We start from the raw sequence: 26,494 nt of genomic DNA, 5'->3' as shown, positions 1-26,494 counted from the left end.
AATAGGATGCCCCTGTGGACTTCTGGATGCAATGCAAACAATCCGTAAGCCGATCGCGTTCAGACTGAATGTGTTGCCCTTATGGGTGAGTCGGCTATTTGTTTCCACTTGGCGAGAGCAGAGGTTTCACCACGTATTTTAACGTTTTGAGCTCACAAGCTACTTGAGAAGGCAAGGAATTAGTTTGTCCACTGTGTTAATGATGAGTGCTGAGCTGAAGACAGATCTGTCAGTACCTCAGTTAAGTCCTCTATGGATAATAAACAGTGGACTGCTGGAAGAGGGAATTCAATCACCAGAACACACACACACATGCAATATGCATACAGTACGTGCACACTGCCTTTGCACACTGATACACTTACATTTATCAAATGTCGTCACACTCAATACCACCACACCTACAAAGTAAGGCTGCACTTACGTAAGACTTGCACTGTTTCATACACACACATTCACAAGCATGAACGATGATCTCATTTATGTGCACCTGTGCACACATGCAGATACACACACATAAAAAATGTAGAGCTATTCAGTCCAGACATCTACCAAGTATAACAGCATACACATGGACCCTTGCACATAACATACTACTCATAAACATATGTCCAAACACACAACAGACACTGACTGGCATCTGGTCCTTGTTACCTGTTTCAGACCAAAATCAAATCACCTTCCATTCTTCAGTCAGAGGTTTCCTTCTGTTTGACATGACCGGTTTTAGCACCTAATCACATGTTTATTGTTGTTCATTTTTGTACTAATCCTATCACTGGAGGACAAGCCTACCGGACCTGCTGATGAAATGCAAGGTACATAGATTATATTATTATTCAGCGATGATAATGTCATGCATTAACAGCACATTTTTCAGAGAGGAAGAAAGGAATACACTAGAGTTTGAACAATCCAGAAGGACTGTGAGGGATGATGAAATTCATTCAACACAGGACAGTGCTTTTTCAGCTCAAGTCAAGAAAACTAAGACATCATACTTGCAGTGGGACGTTTTTTTTTTCAGCGACAGCAGTGAAGTAATGGCTTGTTTTATGGCTTGTAAGAGAGGGACCTCTGACTGCAGATCCCAGCAGGCCCTGAGCGTTAAACCCTGCACTGTCGGAACCACACACCAACGTACAGCACATGGAAGTGAAAGAACATGGAAATACACACACACATGCCTGCTTCTCATCACCTGCTATAGAAAGCAGCCACTGTCTTTACAACCAGACACAGATGAACAGCGCTTCAATGATGTGATACATTCTGCCGGTTCCACTCCCTTTCTCTGCATCTGTCTCCCAGCACAGTAAGAAATAGACGCAGACCGTAAAGCCTTGTTTATACTCGCTTGAGACATCATAGCATGGATTTCCGCAGATGGTGTGCGAGCTATATGAGCATGCAAAGAGGTGTTTATGCTCAATGCCTTTGTTGCAGTATTCTCTGAAATGTCAGTGGTGCATCCAAACAAAATATTCTGTGCATAAGCAATAAGTAACCAAATGTTACTGGAATCATCATCCTCAGGACGTTCAAGGTCCCATCTGAGTACAGTTCTTATATAAGCTTCAAATGTAGCATGTGACTTACATATACAAAGAAATATTGTGCTTTTAAATATATCAACTCACTAGCATAATTCCACATTATAATGGTCATGAATATTGAGTTTCACAAGCAAAAAAAAGTAAGATTGAGCCTCATGATTTAAAGATCATATGGTAGTAACACTTTGGGAATGACACCAGGGAATTCTTGTTCATAGGCTATTTTAACTTGCTACTGTACAAATGTGCTGATAGAATAATGATGTGTAATAAGTCTTCATAGTGCTGGACATGGTCATGTTTTTTTCACATACACACACAAACATTGCCAACACAAAAACTTTCATTTAAAACACACATTTTTGTATTGTTTATACGTCATGCAACAGTTTTAAGTGGTTTTGTTTTTGTAAATACAAAAACAAAGCAACAATAAATAGCTTTCTCTGTTATTATTGACCTTATTTGCAGTTCGAGTTCAACAGTTTTATAGACATCTCTTCTATGGTGGTCTAACTTTCAGCAAGGCAAGGCCGATAAAGGTTGATTTAGTGGCACTGTATTCACCTATCTAAATAATTCCATGCTTTAACCAGTGATGACAGTAAACATGCCATTCCCCTCTAGTGACGCTAACCCTCCCTGGACTGATCCATGACAAACGGAAAAGCACAGGTGTAACTAATAACGTAATGATTAAATGGCTCTCTTCTAGTAAGCCATGTCAGTAAATGAGCCAGGTATGCTAGTGTGCATTATACTTTAATGTTACCTACACCCATACTTTTCCTGTTTAAACAAGTGCAAATGTTTGTTGTCATGTTGTAAAGCAGTAATTAGCCTTTCTCTGTTCATATATTAGTGCGTTTTCTCTCCCTTGTCTGTATGAACATGCCTCCCCGACCGTCCATAATAAGTTCAGGTACTGTGGGAGAGGAGAAATCCCTGTTTCTGTTTACATACACAGTTATATGAGACTATACACAAGGGAGCCATTCAGACTAAACAGCACTATTACACAAAAGAAAAGTTACCGTATGTTTGTGTGTGTGTGTGTGGAGCACATAATCTGTTTTTCATGCTATCTGGAACCAATTGACCAGGAAACATTTGTAGTGAATGTGAGTATACTTCCATATTTATAAAACAGCTGATGTTTCTGATTCAATGAGGAAAACAAAAACGCAGAGTGGAAAAGAAGATAGAGAGCGAGTGACAGACACAGAAAGAAGAGCGAGGGAGAGTTATAGAACAAATGAGAGAGACAGAAACAGCATGTACAGACTGGAAAGAGATGGAAAAAAAACAAGGGAAAATGGGAGACAGCAACGTAAAACTCTAGGGAGGAGGAGGGTAGAGGCAAAGGGAAAAAGCAAAAGTGAGAGGGTGCAGAAAGGATGGAGATGCGTGGTGATGAGAGGCAGTAGAGATCAAAGAGAGAGTGACAGTAAAGGAAAAAGTGACTAACCAATGCAGGAAGAATGAGATGAAATAGTTAGAGCGAATGTCATGTCATCGTCTACTGAGTGGAGCTGCTGAACGTCTGATCCATCTACACCATCAAGCCTCCGTCAGCATCCCACCACATGCACTCTTGTAGATGGGGAGCCAATTACAGGACAGAGAGAGAGAAAAACACTCAGAAACTTCCCTCCCTGCTCTGATTTCCCCTTCTTGCTCTTTTTATAGTCCTTATGTGGTTTTCCAGGCAAATCCCCCACTGAGGAGAGTGTTCAGCCTGCCAGGGTGCAGCTTTATTTCATTTGGATCAAAAAACACCTTTGCTTCCAAAGCACCCCCCCTTTACTTTACTTTCTTTCCTTTTCTCCATCTGCTACCTTCCTGTACCTCTCGCTGCTGTGCATATTTATTTTTATTATTTACTATAAATATGTCTATTTTCACCAGCTTGTTTCATTATTATCCTAAAATGCAGTTTTTTAGAGGGTCAGGAGCTGCCATGTGTTTCATAGAAAAAAACTTTGAAGTCACTGGTTTAATATTGTTAAATGATCCTGATCTGTTCTGGTCTATGTGCAATGATCAGTCCAAATGTAGAACATGGATCATTGAGCACAAAAGTGCATCAGATGGAGTTCTATTAAGTTTTCCATAGTCATATTATAAGACTTATTTCATTTATATTTTTATCAAAAAAATATCAAACAAATATCTCTGCATCTCCCCTGCACTGGTCTGAAACTTAAGTGAACCCACATGAGCAGCACCCCAATGCTGAGAAACTGCAGATGCAGTAGATGGATTTGTTTTTTGACCACTTTGTTCAACGTTCTGGTTGCCAAAATTGGATATAGCGCTGAAGCGAGTTCTCTTTTTATTCATCTCTCCTGCTGTTATTCAAGTTTCTGTAGTTCTCTGTGTTCAAAGTCTTAGATTACTATCAAAGAAACATGCATTTAAGTAGATTCAGCTTTTCCTTTAGGGAATGACAGGCATTCATTGTTGAGTAAGAATGTTTTTATTCACTTACTGGGATGCTATGTATGTAGCTGGCTCTGTCTTTATCCTTCCTGTTTACTCTGTAAGTGTCTTGTAAGCCTCAATGACTGTCTGGTTAGTGTTTGCTTAGCTGGATGAATCATTATCTCAATTTATTCTATATCTAATCTGCTGTGCTATTGCTCTTTTCTGAGCTGCTGATGGTTTTGTGCACTTTATTCTGAATGGGAACAGCTGACAGTTAGCCTGTGGTTTCACATAAGTTTTCAACTTAGTGATGCGTCGCTATTACTCAACTTAGTAATGCATCACTAACACTGAGGTTTCACAAGGACTTGTATGTGGTGTGTGAGTCTGTTTATGGGGGGAGCTTAGCAGCTTTTAAAGTATTTGCAGTGAATAGGCAGAGTTGAGGTGAAAGCCAAATCTAATGCTATAAATCCAGGAGGAACCAGAGGAGATGAGAGGGAGCTTAAGACCTGGAGATAACCCTGCTTTATCTGTAGCCCAGCAATGAGGGTGTCAAAGAGCAATGTAGAGGAAGTGAGAGCAATTGAGACCTGACCCAAGATCTGAGTGAGTCCAAATTCTGCTCAGTCTAACCGGATTGAGTAGGGTCAGGTCCTTTTACTGCCCGAGGTCTCAGGCCTGCCTGAATGTCAATGTGTTCAATACCCAAGTGGATCTGAATGTACATCAGCTCTGATCATGTGGAATGTCACAGTCACCGTGGGAAAAAATGATTAGTTTTAAGTGAGAGGAGAATGTAAACTGTGAAGTGAATCAATGGAATAAGTCAAAGGAAAAAAGGCATTATTGTCATAGTATTTCTGCTCTTTCTCACCATGGATGCTTGTTAATTGATCAAATTAACTTTCTGTTCAGGTAGACAACATTTTGGATCAGGTGTGTTACATTTGGGTCTTTGGGGTCAGGTCTAGTTGTGCTTTGGTCACCCTTGGGTTGGGTCCAATATTTTGGACCCATAAAGACTTCTAGAGCAATGTTCACATGTTCCCACGTCACATACACCATACATGCATTGATCTCAGCCATCAAGTCTTGCATCCTCTCTTACTTATGTCAATAAGCTAATCAATCATCAAGTCAATCAGTCAGTCAGCACATAAGTTAGTCTGTTAGCCATTTAGTCATCCAGTTTGAAGTCAGGATGTCATTCACCCTACAGCAGACTCTGTGTCTCCCAGCTCAGTGTTATTTCAGAGGTTTAACAGCTGAAATTCTACACATCCTCATCTCTCAGAGGGACTATGACACCAGAGATGCTCCCTTGTGTGGCCTCATCACATCCCAAAGCACCACTGTCCAAAGAGCTGGAATTAACAGCACAAGTAGATGATGCTGGTGTTCAGGTCAAACTAAAATGATAATTTCTGACAATGATTAACAGGGAGCTTTTATGTTTTTCTTTTAAAATATAGAGCTGGAAATGAGTATAATAGGTCCTCTATAAAAAACTACATTTCATTTTTAAGAATGGACCAACCTCAATGGCTTTATCTGGTTCCACAAAACTCTAACAATTTCGGAAACTAACACACACCATGCATGAAACTGATTGTTTATTCCACTTAACCTGACCTCAACCCCTGTGTTAATACTCAGGCTACTACATGGAGGCCTGGCTTCTGTCCCTCCAGAGGAAAACAGATAGAACTAGAAAGATGGAGATGGAGTCCAGGCCTGGAGCCAAGTCAGTCTTAGTCAGGTTTCAGTAATGGACGCTTTCAATGTTGCTGGGTGACACACAGGGCAACTGTGGGTGGAGGTGAGTTTGACTTAGTGCTTGTGAATGAATCAATGTTTCTTACAGATGTGTTTGAGAGCTTCCATCCATGTGAAGAAGTTTTGTAATACTCCTTTCAAATTATACTATAAACATATGCCACTTTACAAACATTTTGGCATGGCTTGCACAACAAGTAAGGGTTTTAGATCTTAAGAGAAGATAGAGACTCAACTCAAATCAAAAAACAGCTATCCTTAAATAAACCTTTTAAGAAGGAATCCAGATTGCATAAAACACAAAGCAAAGTCCAGAGCTGTGGCCCATGAAATCATCCCAACAAAGACCCCCACCACTTTGTGAAATAAGAAAATTCCGACTCAAACCGGCAAAGATTTTTAACTCTCTGAGGCAAGCCAACAATAATATTCACTGACTAAAAGCAGCCCAAGTACAAAATGGAAGCTTATGTTGTCATGGCTACATATTTACACAAAAAAACAATACAACAGGTTTGCAACTAAGAGTCTTCAAGCTTCTGATGTCCATGTTGTATGCTTAAAATGAGCTACTTATATTGCATTATCTATAGTTGTACATGAAATAAGGGAAGCATTGACAGCTCTACATTACATTTGCTAATTAGCTGAATTCAAAATACAAGCCATAAAGCTAATGTCATTAGTTTTACAGGTACTCAGCCATGACAAAAACAGTTACGGGATCAATCAAAGTTACTACAATTCATCCTGTGGAGAGCATATGTCTGTACCAAATTTTGTGGCTCTAACCAATAGATGTCCAGACATTTCACAAAACCAAAAATGCCAACCTCATGGTGACACTACAGTAAAAATCCGGGTGGTTGTAGTCTACCTGAAATTTTGATGGATGAGAAGTAAATGGATCTTCAGAGTCATTAGAATTCTTCCTCTGGTGACCATAAATGTGAATACCAAATTTTATGACGGTTCACTTGTTGAGATATTTCCGCTTGGGCCAAAGTTACTGATAAACTGACATTGCCTTCCCTAGAGTGACATTGTTCTAGGGGAAACTATCTTGGATGGATCATATCTATCTATAATAAAAATGTATTCTCAGGATACATGTGTATTGTTTTAAATGATGGAAATCTCATGAGGACACTCATCCAAACTGCATTTTGGCAACAGAAAGAGGAAAGTGAATGCAGCTAAAGTTTATCTGATGTGGATACAGTCCACACATGAGACACATGTGAATACCAGGTGTAAAGAGGCCTTCCTGCCTTCCGACTAACAGTTAACACGCAATCACATGTTCAGAGGCAAACCTTGCATGAGTACTATAATGATTCAAGACAGGAAGTGGTTGTGGTTATAATTTACGGTTGACTTTGACTAAATCTCACATTATTAAAGTTTGCATTATTTCTTTGACCAGAGGAGCATTTTGTACAGTATGTAGACTCAAAAGATTATTAAAAAATAATAATAATAAATGCATGTGTGTTTACATTTCTACATGAGTTAGCAGTAGATTTTTGGACACAGTGGAGAAGAGTTCTGGCTTGATGTTTGGTCATTTCAACAATGTCTGATGATAAAGGTAAAGATGTAGTTAGGTCAAGTACAGTGGCATCTGTGTCCCCTAGAGAGTGAGTATGTCTGTGGACTGAAATGAAGTCTTTCAAACAAACAAAACAGATGGATAGTAAATTTGAAAGCAAAAATGCAAGAAAGGGCCAACAGTGTAATGATATCAGAGACCCCCACAAAGACGCTTCAGAGAAGAGCATTCAGCCAAGAAGACCAAAAGCTTGTGTGACTCAGCCTTGAGATATTCTTGCATTCACAGTCCAGAAACTCTGATGGAGTTGCACTGTTTTCATCTGACCACATGGACTGCAATTCAGTCTACTCCAGACATGTGTTTGTGGAGGAGAGCAAGAAGGAGAAAGTAAAATGGAAGAATTGCAGCTGGATTGTTTTCATTATTGATTCATTATTTTATTGCTTAGCTGATTAATCATTTGTTCCATAAAATATAACAATAAAATGAAAAATGCCCATCACCATCCCCTAAAGTCCACAGTGACCTTATAAATTACTTGTTTTGCCTGATCATCAATCCAAAACCCAAAGATATTGAATTTAGTAACTTGTTTTTTGTTCCACCACACATGTGTTGGGAGTTCAACAGTGTCTTAACACTCCAGCAGACTTTGGCAGAAATTACATGAAAAAACTGCCAAATAATATACGGTAGTTCCCACTTTGCTACTTAATTTGTCTTAAAACACCACAACACACATATTTCTTTAGTCATTTAGTCGTTTATACTGTAGATATGATTTCCAGCAAAGAAATAAAGATTGAAATGACGGATGGTCTCACAATTGTTCAAGCCTGTGCTAAAACAATAGTCAGGTCCCCAAATGAACATTGAAATAGGTCTTTTCATCCCTCCTGTTCAAATTGACTATTAGAAAATCCCTCAATAAGGCACATATAATGTAAGTGGTGGGGGACAAAATCCACAGTCTCCTTCTGTGTAAAAAAGTTTAAAAGTTTATCTGAAGCTAATATAAAGCCGTCCAAATGAGTCAAATCAAGTAGATATCTTTCACTGTTACATTCTTCTTAGTGCCGAAGTCCCTCTTTTTGTTACTATACTTTTACCACAGCTCAACATGGAAACACTGTCAGAGGAATAAGGAATTTGATGCTAAAAAGACTGTAAATGTGGCAGATATTCACTTTATATGACTAATTCAGACTGCTAGAACTTCATATAAGCTTCACATCAACTTTTAAATGCACTTTTGCACAAAACGACTGTGTGGACTCGTTGTGGATTTTGGCTCCCATCTCTTTGATAGTTGGCCAGTATTAACAGGAGGAATGATTACAGCACAGAAAACCTCTTTCAGTGTTCATTCGGGCACCTGACTGTTGTTTTGAGACAGACTTGATAAATTGTAGACTTACTTAAAACATTTTGTTTGCATAGTGTGAAAAGCTCTTCTTGTGAGATCAGTGACTGTTTAGTCATTTCCCCTCTCTCGATATCCCACACAGAATTACAGCAGTGTTGGTTTTTGCCCTGTTTGACCTGAAAATTCAAACATGATTTTGCTCGGCAGAGTTACTGAACATGGGAGATACTGATATTAGTCTCAACAAACAGTTCTGTTTGGTGACTTGTTCAGGTGAAGGAAACCAGCGTACTACACTACTTTTTAGCTCTGGACATTTCTCATTTCAGTTTCTCACATGATGTTAAACAAACGAATGCATTGTGTACTTCCTAGCTCACAAAATCACCTAGTACAGATACCATTCACTGTCCTTGTGTGAGATGATACTGGAGATGATCACTGCACATGAACAATGAATTACGAACCTCTAAAGATTCCGCTGCAAAAGTAGCAGAAAGTATGGAAACAATAAACATTAGTCACCTCTGTGACATTTTTCATCATCACTCACTATAAGAGCCTGAGCTCACATACTGTAGCGTGATGTTATGGGTGTTATCTGCTGCAGTAATGAGCCATGCAGGATACTTAAAGTAAAACAACATGCCAATCAAGAGAAAGGATGGTTTATAGTTTAGTGAAGCCCATCAGTCCTGACAAAGTAGGACCCCACAGCTGAGAGTGTTTAGAGAGTGAGCTTTACAGAGGAGCAGAAATTAACTCTCATCATCTAAAAAACCTGCTGGAACTGCCAGGGCAGACAATATAGAGACAATTTATACAGACTCATACATAAACATGCAAGCTCACACACCCTCACATCAGTCTGAGTCTGGGTACGAACCATGTATATTTGGCTTGGCACAGTTGAAATTTGACCTCCAGCAAAGACAGAATAAGAACATGAAATGGACAGAACAATAGAAATGTAGAAATCAAGCTGATTCACCCTCATCGCTGTGAAAACCACAGATGAGGGGGAGGAGACCTGCGGCTTCGGATGATGAGAGCGGTGAGGGTTTACTTCTGCACAACACCACAAAATCCCTCTGAGACGGAGACATCGCATTTTGATTTTTTTAGGCATTTAGCAAACACTGTCAATCCACTGCAAAACACACTCGAAGAGGACGAGGAGAATGAGAACATAAGCAGCATTACAAGCATCCTAGAGCAATGAATGGAGGAGTCTGAATCACAGCGGCCTGATAAAACTTTAAACTCATTTAAGTATTATGGAATAACGTAATGTGGGATTTGAATATATTAGGTATATATAGGTTCTTTAAAACACAAGATGATCCATTTCATGAGTGTTCTCACTGAGTCAAGAAAGCACTTATGCTAACTGCAACCATCATTTAAGCACCGTAAGTACCATAATTTGCTTCACTGTTTTGATAGCAACTAAGCCCACTTTTTTTAGGTAGGTGTGAGTTTTTCCAAGTGGTTAACATGTCATCTTTAATCAAAACTATAAATATTACTTTTTCCCAGATTATTTGAATAGTAGAGAGACGTGCCAGGTGAAGAAATAAGAGAAGAGAAGCAGGAATGATTGGAAAATGTGCAGCTTGTCTGGACACAGCAGACCTCTGGGTAATGGTCAGACTGTTAGACTGACCAGGTCCGGTTCAAATACAGTTTAATAACTGCAGTCACAGATGTTCTCAGTCACAGATTCTTTATTCTTGGGTATGAACATTTTAATGGAGTGATTTCTGTTTTTCTGTTTTCATGTGGACCATGAAGTAACTGACATGACATGTCCAATCACACAACTGTAATTACGCACAACAGGCTAAGCGTTTGCATTTTTCCACCGGTGTAGCAGTTTGCATGGGTTATCTTTTTAACTGTCTTTCCGAAACCAAGAACAGAGGAGATGAATAATGCACTAAAAAGTGCATTATTCATCTCTACAAACGTAGGATGCAATTGTTAGCATGTCCGGCTAACTAACTTATTAACCACAGTATTCACTAAGCGTAACTTACAATCAAGGAGTATGTCATTGACTAATTACATAAGTCAGGGGTCACAGGTTACAGGTATCATTAATAACTGTGTAGTATTTCCCCACCGTGTGGAAGCTAGTCCTGAATGCTATAACATCACAGTGTAGACTAATGTAGGCTAAGCTGTGTCCTCTATATTGGATTTCGGGAACTTTGCACACCTGCAGCCCTGACTCATTATACGAGATAATATTAGGCAACATTTGTCAAACACATTGGCTATTTCTCAATACTGAGACACTATTTATACACTGCAATACAAGAACAGTGTTGTTTCTTTATTTAGCTCCATGTCTGCTACATGGATCATCAACTGGTGATGAAGCTCATGCAGCTTTAGCCTCAGTCTCTTAGCACAATGTTATGTAGCCAGCCATCAATTGCATTAAGACCCCTTTTATAAGACTCTTGTAGTACAGCTGAAAACATTAAAAAGTCAGCCAGAGACAGTTAGCGTTCTCTTAAATATCTAGCTTGCTGCAGATAATCAAATTTGCCAGCAATGTTGTCACATCAGCTGTCAAAATTGATGGTCGTCAGCTAGAAATGAGAGGCCTGTTTGGTCTACCTCTTCCTGAAATCACCAGTCGATCAGGGGTTGAGACTAAAATCTGATCATTGTAAAGAGCATGTATGCTGTGTGATAAGAGAATGTTTGAAAGACCAGTGGCGCTTAAGGAACATTTATTTCAGTTCCTAAATTATCTGGTGAATTTTGCTCAGTAAAACCTAGTAGCCAAACCTTTCTGGAACATTTATCGTCAAAAAACTTGTTTTGTGAAACAGACCGCAGACATACAATAAGGTAAACATCCATAAAAAGCACAACTTAAACCTTCAATCTGTGAAATGGAAATACATGATGGCTTCTCACCAGCCCTGTCTAACACACTGCTCTCATTAAAACTGAACTGAAAATAATATTTATGTTCTGTTCAGACACAATGGATCAATCTGTTTGCCCTTGAGTTATTTGTAAAATCAATTTGACTTAGGTCTGTGCAGAACTGCCTTGAGAAACATGGCAAGGAAAATACACCCTCATTTAATCCGCCTCCTCCAGTACCACACATCTCTTGTAGAGCCAGAAATTAAACAAGACACAGAGCCTGTTACAGTCTATCCTTGACAGTAAACAGATCAGATAGTTTGGCCTCACACCAGACCTGGTGCCTCATTTATTAAAGGATCTTCTTACGCCAACAACCAAATCCAGGCCAAAGTCTGGTTTCAGAAGAAAGTTATCTAGATGTCAGAATGAGTGATTTACATTGATTTTCTCCTGTTGTGTGATGTATCAGGAGCTAAAGGTCTCACATCCTTTCATAAAGTCTGCATTGAATTTATTTATTTCCTTTAACCTCTGTTTCAGGATGCTCATACAATATCATATCAAAGAACATTTCCATAAATTAGACCCCTGGGGACTGTATACAATAAAGAGGGAATTTCTTCAAAAGTTAGATTCCCCTCTCACATCATCTTTGTTTTATATGCCCAAATTGTTTGAATTATAAAAACACTGCTCTATCCACTGGATTTTTTGATTTGATAGTAAAACCAAATTTGGTGTTGATTATCAACTCACTCATGAGTAGTCTGCTGTCCCTGTCTTCCTCTGAATGGATACAGGGTAATATAAATAACTAATCGTATCATCTTCTATCAGGCTACTTCTACTTTTTAGGTTATAATGCAGGGCCTAACTCCCAGAGGGGGGATGTTTCCTAAATGTTTTAGCTCTGGACTCAAGCTGAGAAAGTTCATGTACTGGTTTACTGTCACAGAGCCAGACTGATGGAATTCAGTTTAGTTCAGATGGAAATTGCAGTATGAGGAAAGTAATAACAACTTTGCTCAAAACTGACATTATTCCCTATTTTCAAGAAAGTGACAATAAAAAAAAAACTTAAAAAAAAAAGAATATTAATGGACAGGTATATCTGGTTTTGGCCATGTTAGACTATGTTTCAGTTATCAAAGAGACCCTTGAACCCAAGCAAGATAAGTTGTCATCTTGACATCTAAAAGGATATTGCTGCTTTTGGTTGACAAATGATGGCACTTACTGACTGGATCTTGAAGATCATCATTCAGTCTCTGAATGATGATCTTCAGGAAATTATTTTTATTCTCCCTCAAGTGGATATATGTATTTTCTAGATGGGATATACTGTGTGGAGCTCTAGGAATGCTATGTCAGGGTGGTTTAGTGGTTACAAAGACCGTTTCATAACCCCAGAAAGTCTTAGGTTCAATCCTCCCTGCAGCCACTTGCTCTGTCAAAGTGTCCTTGGGCGAATTACAGTTCTGGAAAAGTCAGTCAGCTCAATAACATAATATAAATGTATAATGTGATTCTCCAGTGTTTCGCTCAGGCTCAATACACCCAAGAGGACTTGGTGGAAACCTCAGCCTTGAACCATAGGACAGTTTGGACTCTTACCTGAAACAAGTACTGTTCTTCCCTCCAGCTCTGACACAGGAGTACTCCACTGTCAAGATTTTATTATCTGGACACTCCGTCCTGAGAAAAGAGACACAGTACAAATCAAAACATAGGCAGATACCTGACAGCTGTATCCAGGGATGAAGCCTGTCTTTTTTAGATGATATTGTATCAGATAGCAACACGTCAGACAATATTCTTTATTGATTTATTTTCTACATATACACATAATGTAAGCATTTTGGGATTTTACGATTCCTTTAATGTGCTTATTAAAGAATTCCAAGCAGGACGATGTACAGCTGACATGAACATGTTGCTCTCTCGTGGACAAAGTATGTAATGGAGACACAGTTTCCGAGTTACCTCAGACATTTCTTTAGTATTTCTGTACTGTAACTTCTTGTTATTTATCAGTATCTGTGATAAACTATACTGGCTTATGTCAGCCTGGCCGATTTATTGGTCTAGCTCTAAATCATACAGAAAGAAATGCCATTAAATAACACACAATGTGAATTTCAAAAACGTAATCGAAACCCACAAGAACTATTGAAGCAACTTGTCTGATTGTATTAATGTGAATTTCACAGACAGGAAATATTAATATTAATATTACAGTATATCATATGTAGTTTATACTACACAGCATTTTTAAGGCTTGAACACAGCTAGTAGGCTATATGTGTTTTTGTAACTAGGGGGACCATCAATCACAGCAGTGGATGTTGTCATCCATTGTAACAGAATCTGCGTTTACACTAAACCTTGAAAACATAAATCTGAAGTAGTTCCTTGCAATTTTAGACAAGGTGGTAAAAATAATACTGTTGGTTTATGATCTAGGCTTAAACATGCATCTTTTTCTCAGAATATTGTGTGCATGTGCTCCACTCACATCCTTTGCTCACCTCCTGACCTGTTCTCTGAGGGGCACCTTAATAGCATCTGTCATATTATGTCTGAGCACAAGTAACATTTGGCTCCCTGCACCGCGACCGATTCCAACCATTTGGAGTTTCCCTTTGCCTTTTTGCATTTCCTCGAAAATCACATTAGATTAGACGCGCTGCGCTGGTTCATTCAGGGGTCTGCTGCTTTGACAGCCCGCTCACACAGTGTGTCGTAAAGAGTGAAAACCAATAAAGCACAGTCTAAACTTTATTATCGCTTTTGGTAGTGTGTGCTAATCTGACAGTGAGGTAACTGTTACACTTAAAATTCGATGCCGAAACAAACAAGTTAATGTCCATAAGATATAAGACCACAAGACAGCTGGTTTTCAAATAGTGTGGTTCAAGAGGAAAAAAATGTTGTTTTTAAACTTTTTGTTAAAGCTTTTTAACTACTAAATCCCTGGTTACATTTATGGATGAGGTTGACAGGCTTCATCAGAATACTGCTGCCCATTCAGAAAAAAACAACAAAAAAACAAGACACTTTTAGGTTCAACAAATCATGTCTCTGAGACTTACCTAGAGGTGTCCACTCCAAGCGTCGCCCTGATAGAGCTGGCACTGGATTCCCAAAGGAAAACAACACAGAGAGCACCAAATGGTAAAAGAGTCGCACCATAAAGTTGACCCATGTCCCCTTTGCTCTCCGGGACAGATGATGTGCTCAAGGAAAATGCCTTAACGTCAGCAAAACGACAGTGTTTTCATCTGTCAGTGACCCGCGCTCGCAGTGGTATCAAAATATCAGAAATCCTTGTCAAGTATCCCGCTGAGGTGACGCACATGGAGCCTCCGGTATAATGACTGCTGCGCGGTGCGTTTGCAGCCCCGTCCTTTTTACGCACTGAAGCAGAGACCCCTCAGAGAGCTACTGCAGGGTTCACAGCCCAGTCTGCTCTCACTAATCCCTCTGGATTTACATTCCTGCCTTTAAAGAAGAAGCTTAAAGCTACTGAGGATACACTCCACCGCGCATCTGTGGTGATGACGTATAATAATAAAAATAATAATAATAATAATAATAAAATAATAATAATAATAATAATAATGATAATAATAATATATGGCTCCCTAAGTCCGAAAATTTCCTCTAGGTTTACTGTTGTCTATTGAAAGTTCATTAGTGAGTTTCACAACAACAGTGAGCTGAAAGGAAATTCGGGCACTGGGGGGCGCTAGTGAACGGTGTAGCAATGTCAGAGAAAAACAATGAAATAAAACATTCAAGTCCAAAAAAGATTTAATTAAGTGCAAAACAGCCAAATGATTGCATTTAAACCAAAACACACTCAAGGTTTGAATTTGAGTGTTTGAGACCATTCACTGATCTTCCAGAGCAACTAAAGTACTTTGACCATGTTTGGTTTGAATTTTGGGAACAATCAGTAGTGCTTACTTTAATGAAGCACTGTTGATTGTGCAAGGCTGTCTGATTTGCTGACTGGCAGAGGACTCAACATTTTGTCCCAAACCATTTAGTGATTCATAAACAAGCTGTAGTATGTAGTATCAAAATTAGTTCTTTGACAGACTGAAATTCAGTGCAGGAGTTTGATAATTGGAGTGGTTTGGTCTTGTTAGTACAAAATAGCAGCTGAATGAGCTACAGCTGTCTGAAAGATTTCTTTAGTGCATTAATCCTCTAACGGTTGTCAAAATTTACATCTGAATTCATTTGAGAGTTTAATTTTGATCAGGGCATTTAATTGGGAAACATGAGACCAGAATCACTTGATGAAATGAATATGTAAAAATGAGCATAATCAGCATAATCATCACAGGAAAGTTTGTTGTATTTTGGTGTGGCTGCAGAGCAACAGAATGATATGTTCCTGAAGTCCTAACTGAGTCCATTTGAGGATGACTGGAACAATTATGAGGAAATCAAAAAAGTGTTAGAAAACCATAATATGTTTCACATTTTAGATTCATTAAAGTAAGCACTGTTTGCTTTGATGATAGTCATTGACACTCTTGGCAATGTCTTATCCAGTTTCATGAGGTCGTCACCTGGGACGCTTTTCAAACAGTGTTGAAGGAGTTCCCACATGTGCTGAGCACTTGTTGAATGTTTTTCTGTCACTCTGCTGTCCAAGTCATCCAGTAAACCAGCTCAACTGGGTTTAGGCTGGATGATTGCAGAGCACTCCATCATTGTCCTTCTTGGTCAAATAATCCTTAAATAGACTGCTTTGGATCACTGTCTTGTCAAAAAAACAAAAATGGTCCTACTAAGTGCAAACCAGATGGGATGCAGTGTTGTTGCAGAATGTTATGATATCCCCAATTACCAATAGCACCCCCAGCAAAGCCCCCCCCCCCCCCCCAACATCACACATCCTCCTCCTCACATGCAGATACCATACACTCACCTTTTCTGCGTCTCACCAAGTCACGGATGTTGTTGTACCAAAGTACACATTTCCACTACTGATCTCCATTCGTTGTGGTTCTTAGCCCAAGCAATTCTCATCTTCTTATTGGTCTCCCCTGGTAGTGGTTTCTTTGTAGCAATTTGAGCATGAAGACCTGATTCATGAACTCTCATCTCAACAGTTGATGCAGAGATGTGTCTGCTACTTGAACTCTGGGAAGCACTGATGTGAGCTCTAATCTGAGGAGCCGTAAATTGGCGATTTCTGAGGCCGGTAACCGTAATGAAGTTATCCTCTGAAGCAGAGGGAACTCTTTGTCTTCCTTTTCTGGGACGGTTCTCATGGGACATACGAATAGAGGATGAAAACGGCCTGTACATGAGCCAGTCTCATCGTAGCGTTTAGTGGTTGGTTCAAGAAAGCTTCATAGTTCTTGAAACTGTCCATCATTACTTTAAGACTGTCATGTCTGAAAGACTGTTGCTTCTCTTTACTTAGTTGAGTTGTTCTTGCCATAACATTGATTGCTATGGTAATTATAATGGTAATGAGCTGTTTGCTGTAAAACAACACCTTGGCACAACACAACTGATGGCACAACACAACTGATGGCCTCAAACGCATTAAGAAGGCAATAAATTCCACCAATAACTACTGACAAAGTACACCTGGCAACTGAAAACTATCCCAGGTGATAATGCTGAGTGTCCAAAGCTGTCATCAAAACAAACAGTGCTTACTTTGAGGAATCTAAAATATGACTTATATATGGGGTTGTTTGATGCTTTTTTGATTTCTATACAATTCCTGTATTTCATAGTTTTGATGTCTTCAGTGTCTACAATGTAGAAAATATTAAAAATGAAGAAAAACCCTTGAATTAGTAGGTGTGTTCAAACTATTTCATGGTACTGTACATCAGATGAGACAAAATGTGGTGAAACTACAAGCCACCAATAAAGTGTCAGAACTGGCAAGGACTAATAGACAAGCTTATTTCAGGTGCTCAGTGCATGTGTTTTCAAATTTACAGCCAATCAAACAGCAGAGGATTTTCTATGCGTCATGATCTGCTATGTTTCATGCACATTAGATTAAAAAGATAAAGAATATTTTTTCTGTAAAGATTGAGCTTCTCATTGGAGTTACTGTTGACGAGTGTTCAGTATGAATACTTTCTCTTTTGCCAGTTTTTTTTAGATAAACAAGAAAAATCTAATTTCAGCTCACTAATCTGTCTGTTTGGTTTGGAAAATGTGCAAAAGGTAGAAGGTGGACGACTTACCGGTATAAAACTGAGGGGTTTAAAAAAAAGCCTCGATGTAGACGTCAGTTTTCTATGCATGATTATTATCTGCTCATTATTGGTATGTTTTTGTAATCATATTTGCAATCACTGCTGATTACTCCAGCTTTAAATTTGCCATAGGCTTTGACTGAAATGCCCACACTGCTATCTGATTGACCCAGCACACTATGTACAGGTTTGTATTTTCACATTATTATGAAGAATTGCATTATGCGCATGAACATATAGAACATTAACAGACTCATGCAAGCCCTGTTAACTATACATTTTAGTTTCACCTTATTAGTAGTGAAAGAATATTCCTTATTTCTTTCATATGACTGTGAAATGAAAATGTCTGCACTGGCCAGCTGAGGAGATATCTTTATTTCTCTTCTTTTCACCTGCTTAATACGAAATACCATTAATACAAATTAAAAAGTACTGCAGATGAGTAATTGAAAGAAATCAGAGCCAAATTTGTGTTGCTCAACATTTTCTTCTTTTGGAACCTGATAAGAGGGGACAAACTAGTAATCCTGTAATAAATGTTCGATGAATATTACACATATATCACTACAAAGCTTTTAGTCTATTCAGTAATGTATAACTCAATAATGATGTCATAAGGGATAAAAAGTTGCATAGCATGTATCATAATTTCACACTGAATATTACAACAAATTGCTGTCACTGAACATTACTGACATATTTTAGTGATTTTCCACTCATGGTGACCTGGTTGCAGTATGCATTACACAAGTTTCTGTGGGCAGTTTCTGATGAGCTCTTGAAAGAAATAAAGGGCTGTTCAGTTGTTTTGGGAGCAGGTCTGACCAATAGTCACCTCAGTGGAAAGTACGGCGCAGTGGTCACCGGATGGTCAGGCGATGTTAGGTAAGACTGTACTCAGTGGTCTCCTTCAACATCTATTCCCTCTGGTGCATGGGGTTCTTGGCCACCGTTCAATAGAAACAGCTGGTTTTATTCACCACAAATGAATCATGCTAGAAATACACATGCACTCACTTACACATGTACAGTACTGTATACATGCATGCACACAGTAACCTGGTCTAGCACATCAAATTAAACTGCACAGTCTCCTTTGGCAACATTCCCTCCAGAATCAAATAAATGCATAAAATATATAAAGCAACATTATTAAAGAACCGCAGCAAAAGGCAGCTGTTGAAATGGCAGTCTCTGCTTCGTTATTACGACCACACAGGCCATGCTTTCTCTTGTTCCCACGAAGGAGAGTCTCCTTTCTCGGTTTACTTTGGTTGTGGTTTTTATTTGGTGTTTGTCCATCTGCATATAAGAAGGCAGGAAGAAATGTGTTTTTCATTGAGAGCTGGGGCCACATTCTGCATCGTTACCAACTTCTTGTCATTCAATGGATACAACTGCCCAGTTGTGAAACACATACAAGCAAAGTATTTATCCTTAACTTCCCAAAGGAATTAGAAGATTTTGAACTTGGAGCATAAAATGGATATGGCTATATTGTTCAGCGCCTTTAGTCGTCATGAAGATAGATCAGACATTTACCATCCAAGACCTCAGCATTACTTTTACATTACACATATTAATGTGTGCATCAATAAGCTACTCAATGGTACTAATTGGCTAACATGTCATTTACATGCTTTAAATAATTCATACCAATTCTCCATCCGACCCATCCAAGTGTATCAGTGGATGACCTACAGCTGGTTTTGGTGCAAGTTTAAATGATCTCCAAACATACTTAAACATGCTTGAAGTGTAATTTGTTTTATCCTTTTAAAACATGTATTGCATTCTTTTTCTTTCGACCTATGTGAAGAAGATGGCATGTCTGACTTTTAACAAAACTTTTTCTTGAATGAATTGTCTTTCAAACATTTTCTCTGACAACCTTCAATTTCAATTATGTGATGTCAGTCATTTCAGTTTGTCATCTCATACACCAACTAAGAAAAATCCAAATATTTTTTATTTTCTGTAATGCTTTCTATCCTTACAGTCCGTTATGATATCCACACTGACCAAGTAACATTTTCCAGGTTTCATGTTGGCAAAATATTAAAATCTTTCTCGCCTGATAAGAAGTAACACAAGTATGACCTCATGTCAAGGATCTGCACAGAGATAAAATATTTTAACAAGTGGGATTGGAAGACAAATAGATCTCTGTAACCTCTGGATGAGCATCAGCAATGGTCCCATGGAGCTCTGCTTGTCAATGAATTACTGACAGGAAGATGCATGAAGCAAACCAGTTTTACACGTCTTCAATTGGATATGTTGCTGCAGTTCTGTTTATATTGTAATTCTGTTGCTTGGAAACGGAGGGAGAAATATGTGCACACATATTTCTGAGACTGCCATATTTCTGGCTCTCTTAAAAAACACAAGTCAAAAAACACAGAAGCGATCCATCAGTGTCCGAATGCGCCGCATGGAATTAAAAACTCTTTCGTAATACGATTTACATTGCACAACTCAAATGTTTTGTGTTGGTTTATTTTTATCAGCGGCACAAGTTAATAAATTGACATTTGGCTAACCTTTGGACAAATGCTTTGGCTTGCTTTTTAGTTTCCTTCCTAAATCATTTCTGGCAATTTGTTGGTTTTATTACAACAGGCAGCAATGAATTCAGCAGAGCTTACTCTTTAACAACGAAAGACAATATGGCTTCATCGTGTGTATCGTTACATGCCGGCAGGGTTGCGGTCAGGGTAACATGTTGTACATGCCTTATTCCAATGGTCTCACACAAGCTCAGGCCTTTGCCCCACTGGGACAAGGTAAGGACTTGTAAAAACATGGTGGTATCACCTCTTGTTTCATGAAATTCAAGCTGAAGAAAAAGTTTTCTTTCCTGCTTATAAAAAGCTCCGGAGATGTGGAGCTAATGGAAAATAATTTTTTGAATTAACTTTACAAGGTTTTGTTCTCCCACCATCCAACTGCTGTGCAATGACCTTGAGAACCAGGCTTCTTTTGGAAAATTACATCTTTATGTTTGTAGATTCATTGTACAAAAACGTTCTTCACTGTTTCCCATTTGACTGTCGTACTTTGAATCATAAAATCTTGTCTCCTGTCTTTTGTTTACATAACTCTTGCAGATTAAATTTAGGGTCATCAATACATGACTTTCGAGCACCATCATGCACATGCAGGGGTAGACAACGCACCAGAAGGAGTGAATGCTGAAAGGGGAATCAAGCTGTTTTTGTACTTTGGAAAAGCAGAAAATGTTCAATATCCCAAAAGGGAAAACTCTGTGTTAGTTTAGAATGCCAATGATCTGGTCAGAACCCCTGATTTTATTAAAAAAGTACGTTTTGATACCTTCATCCGGTATCACTATACATGTTTTTTGGACTCAGTTCACTCTGAGAAGAAAGTTTCAGGGGTGGGGGTGAATCAGCTATGCCGAGGCTCTTTTCATTCTGTGTGGCAGTGTTTCTTGTTGTATTTTCTAATGACACTTGTGTGAGGGAGGGCTTACTTTTATTGTGCTGCATTGATGATTTAGGATGCACACAGGTCATCACAGCTAATGAAGCGGATTCATTTCTAAAAATTCTGATACATACTGAGGAAACATTGTCTCTTCCTCTACAAATCGTAGCCTAAACAACTCATGAGACTGATGTTTCTGATGTAATGACATGCATGAAACAAACACACCCTCTACATAATCATTGAATCTGTCAGAATAAATTACCGTGATCAAACGCTGGTTTCTGGCTAAAAGTTTTGCTCACAGTTCTCACCATTCCTCCAGTGTGAGTCCACAATGCCATTTTGTCCTGTTTGGAATTGGCCACCCTTGCTGGACCAATACAGTCTCCTAAGATTTATAGTTTGTAGGGGGCTTTGAAAGGGACAGTTTTTTTGGCTCTCACAGGTGCACCCAGCAGTCAGCAGCTGAAAACACATACACTTACAAACTACTCCAGCTTTGACATGAATCAGACCTTAACACACGTTGCACCGTGTGTTGCTTTGTCAACTGTGATGGATTTGGCACAGCTCACCGGATGATGATGTGATTAAGTAGCCTAGATAAGGAAAAGAATAAAAGAAACTATAATTCTGGGGGCGAATTATAAAAGAACGATTAGTTTCAAAGGTTGAGCATTGTGTTATAACAGCTGAGATGCTGCTTGACACTGCACTGTAATGTTGTGGTGAGCAACGCTGACGCAATGTTTAAATATGCTGAATCAGTACATATAAACTATAGAATATAAGCTACTCTTAACATCTGTTCTCTTTTTCTAGGAGAAATCTTCTGTAGAGGATGTGATTACATTTCCAGCTGCAGCAACAGCAGTTTGTTTGGAATAAGTGAAAGAGGGATTTTCTTAAAGCAAAAGGTCAACATTTGGTGAAATAGGCTTATTAGGCCCATCAGATCCCCTGGAGCTCAATAATTAATTTGTTTGTGTAATCTCATTTGTTTAATCCATGAAAAAACTGAAGGGCACTAAAAGATAACTTACTCAAATTTACTGGAAATGCACAACTGCAGTACATGTTGCACAAGCACAAATGGTCCCTGATGATAAAACGTACAGTATTAGTTTCAAACCTGGAAGGGAATTTAATTGCTTCCTAAAAAAACCCTGTCCCCATTGTGACCATTATTATCTGTCTTAATGTACAGGCATTTTTTTGATGATTAAAACTCTGTGTAAACTGACCCTGAACATCAACTACTCACTTTATGAATGCTGGTGATCAGTCAGACCAGAGGGGGATCCTGCTGCAGTGGCACCGTGGAACAACCAGGCAGAGAGAGCTCACACTTTGTGTGTGTTCAGTGATTGGTTTAATGGGGTAGAAATTGTGGTTATGTCTGGAATGCCTCTTCACACGGCCATGACCTCCTCAGATGGGAGGGATTACTGTGTGGGAGAAAAGGGACCCTCATTTCTTCACACACTGGGTGGACCCTGCGGTCAGACCTGCTGCAACATCACAGGGCTACAAAGTGTGTGACTTTTAGGTGCTGCCTTCAACAGTTCGTCTGTACATGCATGTTTGCAAAGTTTTTAAAGCCTCCTGAGTGACTTTTGACTGACTGATAATGGAGGGATGGAAAACACTAGAGTTGAGCTCTTGACATCTGGATCTCCATAATATAATGCTCCTTCACGGGAGAGGTAAAACACTTGACCCTATAGAAGTACAGGAAATCAAAAAATCTATAACCTACCATAACATACTATATGATTGCACTGAATTTCTAGCATGCAGTCACACTGGGAATCAGAGCCCTATGCCTGGCAGTGATCTACCCCTTTAGCTAAATGGGACCACATGCAGAAAAGTCAGATATATGACAGCGAAGTGTTAATAGTAGAGACTCTACTCCCCCAGCTAACTTTTAATTTACACCCTGTCAGAATAAAACGGAGGAAAAGAACGGGGTAAAACGTGTAAATCTGTTCGGTAAAAACTGCAAATTCAACAGCTCTGAAAAGATAATGTGAAACCCTTGTCATGAATCAGGCTGCACCATACCAAGCGCAGCTGTGTGGCCCAGGACAAGCATTCCTACAAGCAGTAAGTCACACAGAGCTGGTGGTAGGACTCACACAATGGAAGAGACAGGATTATTCATCATCCCATTCACACTCAAAGGAAATATTTCATGTCTTAACTGACTTTTGAGGTGACGTTGCACCAAAGGGAACACAGACGGGCCAACTAATGGGACAGGAGGCCAATTTTTCTCCCAGTAATGGTACACTGAGCTGAAGCCAAGGTCTGCTTACTGTCCCCACAGCACCAGGCTTCTCCAGTTAATCGCCACGCTTTAATTAAATGGAGTTGTTCTTCTCAGAAAACCTAGAGCAAATCAGATTGACCAGATGAATAACGACGAGAGGAAATTCTAATTAGAGCAGTAAATCTTATTCCCTGTATGTGAGGTCTTGCTACCACACAATTTTAGCATGTGACCTGTACAGTATGTGTGTGTGATGGAAGTGTGTTAATGTAAGTGCTCTAGAATTCTACAAAGAGAAAAATAACAGGCTCCCACTGCAACAATTATGGACAGCTGCACACTATATGTTGCATCACTGTGTGTACCCACAGTCACAGCATAGAATACCTTCTAAAGTATATGGTTAACTCAGAGGCATTGGCATTACTCATAATCACATACAGAGTTTCAAAGGCTGCAAACAATCAAAGTGAGAAAAAAGCCAAAATGAAAAACAGAAAACACACTGTACTGTCAGACCTTCAGTGAGAATGGACACATTTCAGGATGGTAAAAACTAACCCTTCACCAAACAAGACAACCCCTAAAATGTAATACAACAGCACTGGGATTAGTAAATTTGATGTAATTACTAGATTTCAAGTTGTAATTCTTGACTTGATACTAAGAAAAACACACTTTACTGTACATTACTGTAATGGACGATGATGCCAGTGACTCTTATAGTCACAACCTGAAATAAAAAAAGAAACAAATTATGCACCCATATACTCTCACATCGATCGAAATGTGTTTGTCAGTGTTGTCATGGCAGAAGCCTCATCATAAAAATGCTTTTTTCTGCCCATATCCATGTCTGCCACTTCCAACGCCTTTTATTCAGTCAGTTGGTTACTTCCATTCTCCAATCACCAGCCAACACTTCTGCTCTTCATTTAATCTGGACAGCCTTTCAGTCCTTGCCCAGAAACAAAATTCATCTGTCAAGTTGTCTCTTGGGGTCAGTCCTGCTGGATGCTCAGCAGAGACCTGTTGTAGTGTAGATATATTTTGTGTATTCTGACTCTTTGCTCATGACTCAGCTCTCACAGCATTCCTGACACTGTCCTTGTTGTTCTGCTGGCTAATTCTTGTTTCCTGCCTTTGCCTTGTTTGGATCTATTTATCTGTGCTGAGGGCCTGTTGCCAAACTCTGTTTTAAGTAATGTTTTGGCTTTTGAGACTAAACCTCCATTACCATAGACTTTCCACACCATCCTTGTCGCTACTCATGACCATCAAAATAACTACCCATACAGACATTTTCTGAACTGTCGTGTCAGTAGTTTAGGCAATTAAAACTTGGTCAATGTTGGGAAAAATCATGGTTATGGTTGGTTATGGTTAAAAGAAACCAACATTAATTGTCACTAGATAGATTCAAACCACAGTCAGAGGCTTTGGACCCCTAATCATCTACCTCCCTACACAGTTTTTCAGCATTGTAACGTCACACTACTTCTACAAAACAAGGAAACAGGACACAAAAACTGAAATGCCTTTCTGCAGAAACCTAAAGTCTAACTAACAACTTCAGTCCTAAGATCTTGTATCACAACATGTAATTCTGCAAAGTTACAAAGGCAAACGACAGAGTTAACATTTTTAATTCCTACGTATAAAGAAATCAGTTGCAATGCTTGTCTAATCACAACAGGGTGGCTGTTCTAAATGAGGATTTACAACCCACATTAAAATAAACTGAAGTTTACTGGTTCCCTTAAGACTTAGAATGGCAACCACTCTCTTGTTTATAAAGCAATACTAGCTCTCTTTATGGGGAATTATCAGTAACTCTGGATCACGTCTTTGGCCAGTCGCATTGTTTGGTTGAAACTACCTATTGTTTTACAGTTTCCTTTGACTTGCTTTACTAACAGAATACATGCTGAACATATAGGACAGACCTGTAGTGTTCCCATGGTCACCGACCCAAATAAAATAAAAAAACACCTCCTATAATTTCCTTTATGAGGACGACGAGGAACTTGTCCCCACAGACGTAGAGGTCAAACCTGACCTGACAGAGGCACTGAGGGCCCAACTTAGATATGTGAGATGCAATATAAACAATTACTGAACAAATTGGACTTCAGGCAACAAATAAAATCTGCAGTCTTTAACAAGGCCGGCTTTATTCTACAGAACAGGCCATTTGGAAATGTGTGGGAAGCGGTGATTTTAAAACTGTAAAGGTACCAGTAAACAGGAGCAGATGGGGACAACAGGCAAACCTCTTGTGGTAAAGCCCTCAAATTGCTCTGTGTAAATGTTTAGTTTTATTATTCAGCTATCTTTACTGTTCCTTGTAAGTATGGAGAAAGAGTGGTCATCACAGTAATATGCAGCATGCAAGTACCAAGGAAGTTATGTCATTAATGGAAAATGATTTGTAAAAGCAGGGATGAATTAAAAGCATTTGATCTCATTAATCAAAACCATGTGATAAAAAGCGACAGTCGGTCTGCTGCAGTTTGCTGAAGATCAGTTGTTGAAAGCCATCAGTGGAGGTCTGTAACATAATATAGTTGTCTGTCTAGCTCATACCTTTTGAAGTGAGAAAAAAAAAACGTATACTCCCCTGGATACTCTTACACTGTCAGACATCATCAAGTCGTAAAAGAATCACTGTATTATTTTGCATTTTTAATTTCCCCTTTTTGTTGCAACTCATCTTCTTATGCAGTCAACAGCTCAAATAGCAGAGTATTGATTTCATATAGAACATATGTCTGATGATCAGTTTTTCATCCAGGTAGTAAACTTAAAGCACTGTTCCAATATCAGAACAGGAGACAGTGCAATGACTCTAAATGTTGTTGTTTTTTAAATTAGAGACATGTTTGAAACACTTCTTATTAAAAACATACCTGAATGTCTTTGGGTTTACACAAGTGAAACATT

The 26,494-nt window shown here is 39.0% G+C and overlaps 1 protein-coding gene across 1 annotated transcript in view; it reads right to left on the bottom strand.

The window, feature by feature from the left end:
* LOC128356244 (collagen and calcium-binding EGF domain-containing protein 1-like) overlaps positions 1-15,059 on the bottom strand; it is a 33,314-nt gene extending 18,255 nt beyond the window's left edge. Inside the window, exons 1-2 of the mRNA XM_053316730.1 lie at positions 14,668-15,059; positions 13,190-13,270 (exon numbers count right to left, since the gene is read on the bottom strand). Of these exons, the coding sequence (XP_053172705.1) occupies positions 13,190-13,270; positions 14,668-14,780 (194 nt within the window). The 5' untranslated portion in view covers positions 14,781-15,059. The remainder of the gene's footprint in view (positions 1-13,189; positions 13,271-14,667) is intronic.
* Positions 15,060-26,494: the final 11,435 nt, after the last annotated feature.

This window comes from Scomber japonicus, chromosome 1, assembly GCF_027409825.1.
Source record: "Scomber japonicus isolate fScoJap1 chromosome 1, fScoJap1.pri, whole genome shotgun sequence".
Lineage (NCBI taxonomy): Eukaryota > Metazoa > Chordata > Actinopteri > Scombriformes > Scombridae > Scomber > Scomber japonicus.
The sequence above is the reverse complement of the archived record's forward strand: the minus strand, read 5'-3'. Positions and strand labels throughout refer to the sequence as shown.